This window comes from Heterodontus francisci, chromosome 11, assembly GCF_036365525.1.
Source record: "Heterodontus francisci isolate sHetFra1 chromosome 11, sHetFra1.hap1, whole genome shotgun sequence".
Taxonomy (NCBI): domain Eukaryota; kingdom Metazoa; phylum Chordata; class Chondrichthyes; order Heterodontiformes; family Heterodontidae; genus Heterodontus; species Heterodontus francisci.
The window spans coordinates 113,249,452-113,260,281 of record NC_090381.1 but is presented as its reverse complement, the minus strand read 5'-3'; the positions used below and the strand labels follow the sequence as shown (position 1 = coordinate 113,260,281).

At 44.3% G+C, this 10,830-nt stretch overlaps 1 protein-coding gene across 2 annotated transcripts in view; it reads right to left on the bottom strand.

The window, feature by feature from the left end:
- The window catches only part of LOC137375475 (choline-phosphate cytidylyltransferase A-like), a 69,309-nt gene that overhangs the window by 8,350 nt on the left and 50,129 nt on the right, over positions 1-10,830 (bottom strand). For both annotated transcript variants that reach the window (XM_068042773.1, XM_068042775.1), the window contains exons 7-8: positions 6,667-6,809; positions 4,243-4,431 (exon numbers count right to left, since the gene is read on the bottom strand). In XM_068042773.1, coding sequence (XP_067898874.1) covers positions 4,243-4,431; positions 6,667-6,809 — 332 coding nt within the window. The remainder of the gene's footprint in view (positions 1-4,242; positions 4,432-6,666; positions 6,810-10,830) is intronic.

Genomic DNA, 10,830 nt, shown 5'->3' with positions numbered 1-10,830 from the left:
CTGTTTTATGGGGGGGGGGGGGGGGGGAACAATGGAAAAAAACAAATATGTAAACCTGCATGGTACTGTAATTACCCCCTCCAACAACAATATAGCATCTTTAAGACAGAGGAGCAGGAGTAGGCTATAGAGCCCCTTGAGCCTGCTCAGCCTTTCAGCAATCATAGCTAAACTTCTACTTTCCTGCCCTATCCCCATATCCCTTGAGTGTCGCAAGTGCCCAAAAATCTATCAATCTCTGTCTTGAATATACTTAACAACTGGGCATCCAGACCTCTCCGGGGTGGAGAATTCCAAATTTCTATTTATTGTAGCAAAAGCATCCCAATGCAATTCGTAGGAGCATTATCAAACAAAATTTCAACACCAAGCCACATCTGCAGATATTAGGACAGATGGCCAAAAGCTCGGTCAAAGAGGTCGGTTTTAAGAAGCATCCTAAATGAGTGAGAGGCAGAGGAGGTAGAGAGGTCCGGGGAGGGAATTCTAGAGCCTATGGCCTAGGCAGCTGAAGGCACAGCCGCCAATGGTGGAGTGCAACCCCAATCATCATTGCAAGAGGCCAGAATGGGAGCATCGCAGAGATGTCGGAGGGGTGCAGGGTTGGAAGAGGTGATAGAGATGGTGGGGTGGGGGGGGAGCGAGGCCATGGGTGCATTTGAACATTACGACACCACCAATTTTTGTGTCATCTGCGAACTTACTGATCGTACCTCCTGTATTCACGACTAAATCATTAATGTACACTACAAACAGCAAGGGTCCCAGCACCGATCCCTGCGGTACACCAATGGTTACAGGCTTCCACTCGCAAAAACAACCCTCGACCATCACCCTCTGCCTCCTGCCACTAAGCCAATTTTGGATCCAATTTGCCCTGGATCCCATGGGCTCTTACCTTCTTGACCAATCTCCCATGTGGGACCTTATCAAAAGCCTTACTGAAGTCCATGTAGACTACATCAACTGCTTTACCCTACACACCTAGTCACCTCCTCAAAAAATTCAATCAAATTTGTTAGACATGATCTCCCCCTGACAAAGCCAAACTAACTACCCCTGATTAATCCCTGCCTCTCCAAGTGGCGATTAATCCTGTCCCTCAGAATTTTTTCCAATAGTTTCCCTACCACTGATGTTAGACTCACTGGCCTGTAATTACCTGGTTTATCCCTACTACCCTTCTTGAATAGTGATACCACATTCACTGTCCTCCAGTCCCCTGGCACTTCTCCTGTGCAAGTCGAGGTTGTAAAGCCAGCTACTTATGCAAATAAAGGTAACCACGAGCAGCCAACCCAGTCAGAATTAAGGTGTGTTTGCTGTGAGATGCTGACCAAATGAAGATACCCAGTCTAAAGGAAAGGTACAAGGTTTTTCTGTTCAATACGCTCAACGGAAGGAGGTGCTGGAATGGAATTGACCCGATCCAGAAATGGGAGGAGGAGAATTGCATTTCTATAGCGCCTTTCATCACCTCAGGATGTCCCAAAGGGCTTTACAGCCAATGAAGCAGTTTTGCAGTGTAGTCACTGTTGTAATGTAGAGAAATATGGCAGCCAGGTTGTGCATAGCAAGATCCTATAATCAGCAATGTGGTAACGACCAGATAATGTTTTTTAATGAAATTGGCTGAGAGAAATATTGGTCTAGGACAGTGGGAAGAACTCCTCTGCTCATCTTTGAAATTGTGGCAGCATTAGGATCTTTTACGCCCACCTGGGAAGGCAGATGGAGCCTTGATCTAATGTCTCATCCAACAGACTGCATCTCTGACAGTGCAGCACTCCCCGAGTACAACTTTGGAGCGTGAGCCTTGATTTTGCGCTCAAGTCTCTGGAGTGGAGCTTGAATTCACAACCTATTGGCTCATGGGCGAGGGCCACTGAGCCATGGTTGTACAACCAGAGACAGGAGATGAAGTCGGTTGTTGAGGGAACTGGGGGACATCGGATAGGACCAAAGCATAGGAAAGCCTGTGAATCTACTCAAGAGCTAACAGAAATTGAGCATTGTCTGATAAAGTGCAGAAGGAACGTGGGTCACAGGAGAAGATTTAGCCATGCAACCAGAGCATATAGCTGGACTAAGACGCAGTCTGCGACTTATAGTAACTGCAGGGAAAGTGAATCACAAAAGTGATGCCTATATGATGGTGAGTAGCTGGAGCTAGAGCAGGATGTGTTGAAGGTGAGGAAGATGTGGTGGTAGTTCATAATGGGAGAAGTAAACTAGGGGCATTAAAAGCCACATGGGTGAGGTGTCTGATGACAGTGTGCATGTCTAGAAACCCACCCCAGCAGGGAATCCCCACTTCCCCAAGTGAGAAAGTGTGGGGTTTGGTGGGGTGGGAATAAATCGTGCACCCCTCCCTCACTCGCTGCAGTGTAAGTTAGTCTCAAGCGCTGCAACTCCCCTGTCCTTGCTGACTTACATTGGCTCCTGGTCCAGCAACTCCTCCATTTTAAAATTTTCAGCCTCATTGGTCACGAAGGTAAGAGCCCATGGGATTTGGCAAATTGGATCCAAAATTGGCTTAGTGGCAGGAGGCAGAAGGTGATGGTCGAGGGTTGTTTTTGCGAGTGGAAGCCTGTGGTGTACCACAGGGGTCGGTGCTGGGACCCTTGCTGTTTGCAGTGTACATTAATGATTTAGACGTGAATATAGAAGGTACGATCAGTACGTTCGCAGATGACACGAAAATTGGTGGTGTCGTAAATAGTGAGGAGGAAAGCCTTAGCTTACAGGATGATATAGATAGGCTGGTAAGATGGGCAGAGCAGTGGCAAATGGAATTTAATCCTGAGAAGTTCGAGGTGATGCATTTTAGGAGGACTAGCCAGGCAAGGAAATATACAATGGATAGTAGGACCCTAGGAAGTACAGAGGGTCAGAGGGACCTTGGTGTACTTGTCCATAGATCACTGAAGGCAGCAGCACAGGTAGATAAGGTGGTTAGGAAGGCATATGGGATATTTGCCTTTATTAGCCGAGGCATAGAATATAAGAGCAGGGAGGTTATGATGGAGCTGTATAAAATGTAGTTAGGCCACAGCTGGAGTACTGTGTACAGTTCTGGTCACCACACTATAGGAAGGATGTGACTGCACTGGAGAGGGTGCAGAGGAGATTCACCAGGATGTTGCCTGGGCTGGAGCATTTCAGCTATGAAGGGAGACTGGATAGGCTAGGGTTGTTTTCCTTAGAGCAGAGAGGGCTGAGGGAGAGACCTGATTGAGGTATACAAAATTATGAGGGACATAGATAGGGTAGATAGAAAGAAACTGTTTCCCTCAACGGAGGGATCAATAACTAGGGGGCATAGATTTAAGGTAAGGGGCAGGAGATTTAGAGGAAAGATTTTTTCACCCAGAGGGTGGTTGGAATCTGGAACACACTGCCTGAAGGGGTGGTAGAGGCAGGAACTCTCACAACATTTAAGAAGTATTTAGATGAGCACTTGAAACGCCATAGCATACAAGGCTAGGGGCCAAGTGCTGGAAAATGAGATTAGAATAGATAGGCTTGATGGCCGGCATGGACACGGTGGGCCGAAGGGCCTGTTTCTGTGCTGTATGACTCTATGACTCTAAAATAAATGTCCCATGGCAATTCAAAGACTTGTTCCTCTCAGGTACTCCTTTTAATTATTTACGCTAAGGTAGTGATCATAATTCCAAAATAATTGTCTATCATGAACTTTGAGGTGTTGATGAGGTGAATGACGCTATATAAATGCCAGTTCTTCCTGTTGTAATGATTTTTACTCTCCCTTTTAATGATATTTCTTCCTTGCGCATTCCTGCTCGCTCCCTCATGTTTTACTTTACCTGGGTTGTACCCTTAGTAGTAAAAAAAACCTACTTCTCCCTTGTGTAGCCCTTTAAAATTTCTTCTGCCTTGTGGGGCCCAGTTTACTCATCTGCTCCAAGTTTGATGTACCTGCTCCCGGTTCGGCTTGTTTGGAGAGCTTAGCAAAGTGGTGCTCTCTACTTCTGCATCTTTCAAAAAAAATCAAACAAAGAAAATTGCAAACAATTGTAGGTCCCCCAATTCCCAGCTCCCAACGGAGTCAATCTTCCTTTGCAAGTTGCAGGATTTTCCGTACCTTTAGAGTGCCTACGGCCTTGAGTTGGGTTCCTGATAACCAATGAATAAACTCCTACCCTCAGCTGCAAGCTCTTAATCACTGTTACTTTTATTGTTACTGAACCTCCCCATTTATTGTGCAGAACTGCTCACCAAGGCTCCCTCCGGGCCAAACATCTCCAGGAAGTTTCCGATGAATTCTCTCGACTTCTCCTCCCATTTCTGAATCAGGTCAATGCTCTTCTCCTCAACCTTCTGGACAAACTCCTTAGACTTTTCCTCCACATCTTTAACTTTCTGCTTAACTTTGTCGACTCGTTCCTGCAAGTTGTATTTCTTTTCCTGGAAAACCAAGAGCGTAAGTGAGAGTGGGAGGGGGGGAAGCGAGACCGAGAAAGGGGGTGGGGGGCAAGAAAGCAAATGAGAGAGACCGAGCGTATGAGAATGAGTGCAAGAGGGCAAGCATGAGCACACATGAAAGAGGTGCACATAGAGTGGGAGATGCATGCACACAGCAGCAACAGCATGAGGCCTACACAGACGGATATGCAGAGTCAGAAAGACACATTGAGTAGAATGGGCCAGTAGTAAAATGAGAGGTGATCTTACTGAAATTTATAAGATTCTGAGAGAGCTTGACAGGGTAGATGCCGTTTTCACTGGCTGGAGAGTCTAGAACTAGAAGTCATAATCTCAGGATAAAGGGTTAGCCGCTTAGGATTGGGACGAGGAGAAATTTCTTGACTCAGAGTTGTGAATCTTTGGAATTCTCTACCCCAGATAGCTGTGAAGGCTCAGTCATTGGGTATTTTCAAGGCTAAGATCGATAGATTTTTGGACACTAAGGGAATCAAAGGATGTAGGGATAGGACAGGTAAGTGGATTTGAGGCAGAAGATCAGCTACGACCTTATTGAATGGTGGGAAAGGCTCGAGGGGCCGTATGGCCTACTCCTGCTCCTATTTCTTATGTTGTTATGTGGAATGAGAGACATGCAACAAGTTAGTCTGTGTGTGTGTGTCTCTGTGTGTGGAGTGACAGAGCGAATCAGACAGAACTAAACAATGAGATACAGAAGTAAGTGCTCAAGAGACAGAAAGAGATGCAATCGCACAAGAGCAGACTAAGACATGAGGACAGGCTAGATAAAGAAACACACAGTGACAGAGGACACAAGAAACAGCAGCAGTAGTGACAAAAGGGCAGAAATACTCCAGACTCGAAAGGTGGCAAATAAGAGGGGACTCAGAGTGGTATGTGTATAGTTTAAATTTAAATCATTACCGCAGGAGAAGAGGAATAGGGTACAAGCTGGATTAAAAACAAGCTCAAGATGAATATCAAGAAGCACATTTTCACAAAATGTGAGTAATACTTGGATTGGTAGGGTAATGGAGGCCATAAACACAAATCATTCAAGATATTAGTAGACAGGACTGCCCCAGTGAGGCATACAATATTGGAAATATATCATAGCTTTGTCAGCATATTAACCTACCTCTTGACATTGACTAACTAAAGAGGCAGGAAGTGAAGGCCATCTTGGAGTTAGGCAAACAGGGGTTTGCTTCAGAGACAAAAGGCAGTTTAAGGTTCAGACCTGTACAAATTCTCACGCAAGTGGAATTTTATATTGAGTGAGTGATTCTAGAAAGTTGCACACCAGCAAAGCTAAGCGAGAATGGTAGGGTAATTCTTCCATGTGTTTAGTACAACAACCAGCTTATAATAAAATTACATTGAAACATAGAACATTTATGGCCCAGGAAGAGGCCATTTGGCCCATCGGGACTGTGTTGGCCTTAAAAGAGCCATGCAGCCTAATCCCACTTTCCAGCTCTTGGTTCTACACATTCAGGCAGTGAGTTGCAGACCTCACCACCCTTTGGATGAAAAGATTTCTCAACTCCCCTCTAATCCTTCTGTCAATTACTTTAAATCCATGCCCTCTGATTATTGACCTCTCCGCTAAGGGAAATAGGTCCTGCCTATCCACTCCAACTGGGCCCCTCAGTTTTATACACCTCAATTAAATCTCCCCTCTGCCTCCTCTGTTCCAAAGAAAATAACCCCAGCCTATCCAATCACCAATCATTATCATAGAATCATACAGAAGGAGGCCATTCAGCCCATCATGGCTGTGCCAACTCTTTGAAAGAGCTATCCAATTACTCCCACTCCCCTGTTCTTTCTCAATGGCCCTGTGAATCCTTCCTTTTCGATTTTATATCCGATTCTCTTTTGAAAGTTACTACTGAATCCACTCTTTAAGAAAGCGCATTCCAGATTGTAACTTGCTGTGCAAAAAATATTCTCATCTTCCCCCTGGCTTTTTTTTTTAACCGATTATCTTTAATCCACGTCCTTTTGTTACTGACCCTCCCTGCCAGTGGAAGCAGTCTCTCGTTATTTACTTTATTAAACCCTTCTTGTCCTAACCACCATCGATCCAGCTGATACTTTACAGCAAGCACTACAATAAAAAGCTACACCACCAATGCCTAAAGTGGACTTGAAACGCAGGAAGTGGAACTCCCAGCCCGAGCTCCCTGATCCCTGGCCACGGCCATCACTTACATTTATAAAGCTGACATTGAGTTCTTTGGCAGTGTAACCGCGCTGCAGATTCCTACGCACGTACACGTCGTAATCCCGCACAATTCTGGTAATGATATCTGATGTGGAGATTCCTTCTGTTCTCTGAGTTGGGGCAAACATGCCTGTAAGTCACACACAGTAGAGGGGCATTTATGAGATCACTCAGCCTTAAAATACTCCCTGGTGCTAGTTTGTAAAAAGCCTTTCATCACCTCAGGAGGTCCCAAAGTAAGTGCAGTCACGGTTGCAATGCAGGAATCTCAGCAGCCAATTTGCACACAGCAAGCTCCCACAAACAGCAATGTGATAGTGACCAGATATTCAGTTTATATGATGTTGATTGAGGGATAAATATTGGCCAGGACACCAGGGAGAACTCCCCTGTTCTTCAAAATAATGTAATGGGATCTTTTACATCCACCTGAGAGGGCAGACGGGCTTCGGTTTAACGTCTCATCCAAAACAGGAGATGTCCGACAACGCAACACTCAAACGTCAGCCTAGTTTATGGGCTCAGGTTCTGGAATGGGGCTTGAACCCATAACCTACAGACTCAGAGGCATGGGTACAACCTACTGAGCCACAGCTAACAACAGCCAATATTTAACTATGTAAAAATGTTGGTGAGTCCAGAACCAAAGGACACAGTCTCAGAATAAGGGGCAGGCCATTTAAGACTGAGATGAGGAGGAACTTCTTTACTCAGAGGTTGGTGAATCTGTGGAATTCTCTACCCCAGAGGGCTGTAGAAGCTCAATCATGTTCTGGATACTAATGACATCAAGGGGTATGGGGATAGTGGGGGAAAATGACATAGAGGTAGATGATCAGCCATGATCTGTTTGAATGGAAGAGCAGGCTCGACGGGTCGAATGGCCTATTCCTGCTCCTATTTCCTGTGATCCTATGTATATGAGCATGTGTAGGATTGTTAGGCTCTCCTTTGCTTTCTGACTTGTCCATTCTAAATGTGCAATGCTGAGTCACATGGTCTGCAGAGACTAATCAGAAGGAAGACTCAAGGGCTGAAAAAAGGGGTGTGTGAAGGAGCGAGTGATACCTCTGATACCTCCTGTACGTTGCTGATAGGTTGTCAGTGGTGTTTAACACAGCAAGGATAGAAGGTAGCTAGAAATGGGAATGCTGTTTATTACAGTGCACTACTAGGCATCGGTGGTGGAACAAGAAACGTGAATGCATTTCAAAAAGGAATGGCAGTTTCTGGTTAACAAGTAAGATTCAGGGTTACTAAAAATGCACCAAGGGGATACTGTGCATACATGGGCTAGATGGACCAACGGTCTTCTTCTGCCTATGTTACTACAGAATAATGTACAATGTAATAAGGATTAACAATTAAGTAGGCAGTATTAATGCCTTTGCATGATTGGACTGCATTTTGTGCAAAAGAGTTTAACACACAGTTTAAACTAGGTTATTTGGATTCCACAGGAGAATGCCAATTAAGCAGGTGGTATCAGGTTAATGCTTGTCTAGGTTTCAGCTGCTATTATTCTGGTAAGGTATGATGTTTATAACCATGCATACCTACTATGTGAATGGCACCCACCTTCCAGCTAGAATGGAGTACATGTGGTGCGACATCACCATATACTGGTATAGTAGTATATGACAGAGACCACGTGACAATAACATGACTGATATTTTGAGCAAGTCATCTGGCATTGTCCATCCAGGTGTCTAAACAGGCTCACTTTCAGTGATTCTTTCCTATTCTGTGCTGAGATCGCACCTGGATTGGTTAGTACTACGCAAACCTGATGGATACCCTACTAGTAGGTAAACAGGGTTGTTTGTACTTTCAATAATAAAATCAATTTGATTTAACTCTTATGTCCGAACCTATATAATTTGGATTAATCTACTTGATTGATCTAACATTTATTAAGTTGTAGCCAATTCTGGTGAATTCAGTGAATTTCCACATTCAGCAACAAGTGGGGGTTTTGTTGGAAGTCGCACTCACCTCTACCGAGTCCACATCACTCCCCTTTGCATCCTCCTCTGCTGGATTTTCAGCCAATGACAACTTTGCCTTAAGAGTCTGTAAACCTGGGAGGTGGTTTTGGTGGTGAGGCTGCTGTGACTTAAAAATTCATGGCAGCAGCCCTTTAAGATGCAGCAGCCTTTGTTTCTCTGGAGGTCTAGATTTCCTCCCCCACCAGTCTCCCTGTGGGCACCAACAGCACTGGAAGCCCAGGCACAAGTGAATGAGGAAGATTGGATGGAGTAATGGTAAGTTCAAAAAACAGGCAGAACTGCAACCCCAGCCCATCTCTGGGGGTTACATCCACCACTGCTGAAAGTTCAGCTGCTCACTCCTTCCTCCCCCATTCTGTCTTAGCTTGGTGCCTGTAGGCAAAACCTCTTTTGGGATCAATGTATTCTAGTGACAGATTTAGATTAGGCCTGTTTACTGCATCATTACTAAGAAAGAATTTGACTGAGTCATATGTAGTAAATCCACGAGTAAACCATCTGAAATCCAAATCTAATTAAATCAAAGCTGGTCCGGTAGGTTCAGTGTTGGGTGAAGAAGGTATTAGATACCAGTGCCGGAGGTAATTCAGAATATGTGAGTTTTGATTAATTATGATGGATACCCCAATTGTCTTCCACAAAATATCCCTACACTTTTGGCCTGTGTTCTTCACACCCAGTTAAACCAAGTGTTCTGAGGCAGAATTTTGATTGTAGCAGATTGTTACAATAAGTTAACAATAAGTTAAAAGGACTGTTCAGAAACAAATGTAAGATATCCTAATACTGTATGTTATGCTAGTCTGCGGATTATTTGCTTGTGTATAATCTTACATGTTACAATAAATTTAAGTTGATAGTTTAGCCTGAGCTATACAGTTTGTCAGCTTGGTCTTTTTTCCCCCCAATTCCAAGAGGTCACTGGACAGGAGGGAGAGGGATAGAGGAACAGGAGAAGACAAATAGGCTGTAAGTTTAAATCCTACCAGGGCAAGTTGTGATATTAAATTCACTAAATCAAGTGATCAGTGGGCCAAGCAAAAGAACCAGTCCCGCTCTACGAACATACGATCGTATGAATTAGCAGCAGGAGTAGGCCTTCCAGCCCCTTCAAGCCTGCTCCGCCATTTAATAAGATCATGGCTGATCTGATTGAGGACTCAACTCCACTTTCCTGCCTACCCCCAATACCCTTTCACTTCCCTATTCGTCAAGAATTTATTTAATCTCTGCCTTAAAAATATTCAATGACTCTGCCTCCACCGCTCTCTCGGGAAGAAAGTTCCATAGACTCACAACCCTCAGAGAAAAATATTTCTCCATCTCTGTCTGAAATAGGAGACCCCTTATTTTTAAACTGTGCCCCCTAGTTTTAGTCTCTCTCACAAGGGGAAACATCCTTTCAGCATTCACTCTGTCAAGTCCCCTCAGGATCTTGTATGTTTCAATAAGATCACCTCTCATTCTTCTAAACTCCAATGGATACAGACCCAACCTGTCCAACCTTTCTTCATAACTGCCTCTAACACATTTATGTCCTTTCTTAAATAAGGAGACCAAAACTGTACACACGTCACCATATCCTGATAAGATCTTTTAATGCAGTTTTTTGTTTATACAGGAGAGCTTTACAAGTATGTAACATTTCAGTAAACTACTTTCTTATCTGCTGTCAGATCTGAAACCAAGAAAACAGGCTGACTCGGTAAAAAGGGGGCTTAGTGACACAGTGGGTTGAACCAATCCTCTCAACAGGTTCAAATGCAACCCAGACTGACAGTCTCCCTGCCTGTCGACTGCAAATGCATTTGGGAAGCATCAATCCAGTTTCCATGGACTTCACCTATTTGATTTCTAGAAACAGGAGGCCATTCAGCCCCTTAAGCCTATTCCATCATTCAACTAGATCATGGCTGATCTGTACCTTAACTCCACTCGCCCACCTTGGTTCCTTTTCCTTTAATGCCCTTGCCTGACAAAAACCTATCAATCTCAGTTTTGAAATTTTTAATTCACCTACTGCTTTTTTGGGGGAAGAGAGTTCCAGATTTCCACTACCCCTTTGTGTGAAGGAGCACTTTCTGACATCATTTCCAAACAGCCTAGCTCTAATTTTAAGGTTACGCCCCCTTGTTCTGGACT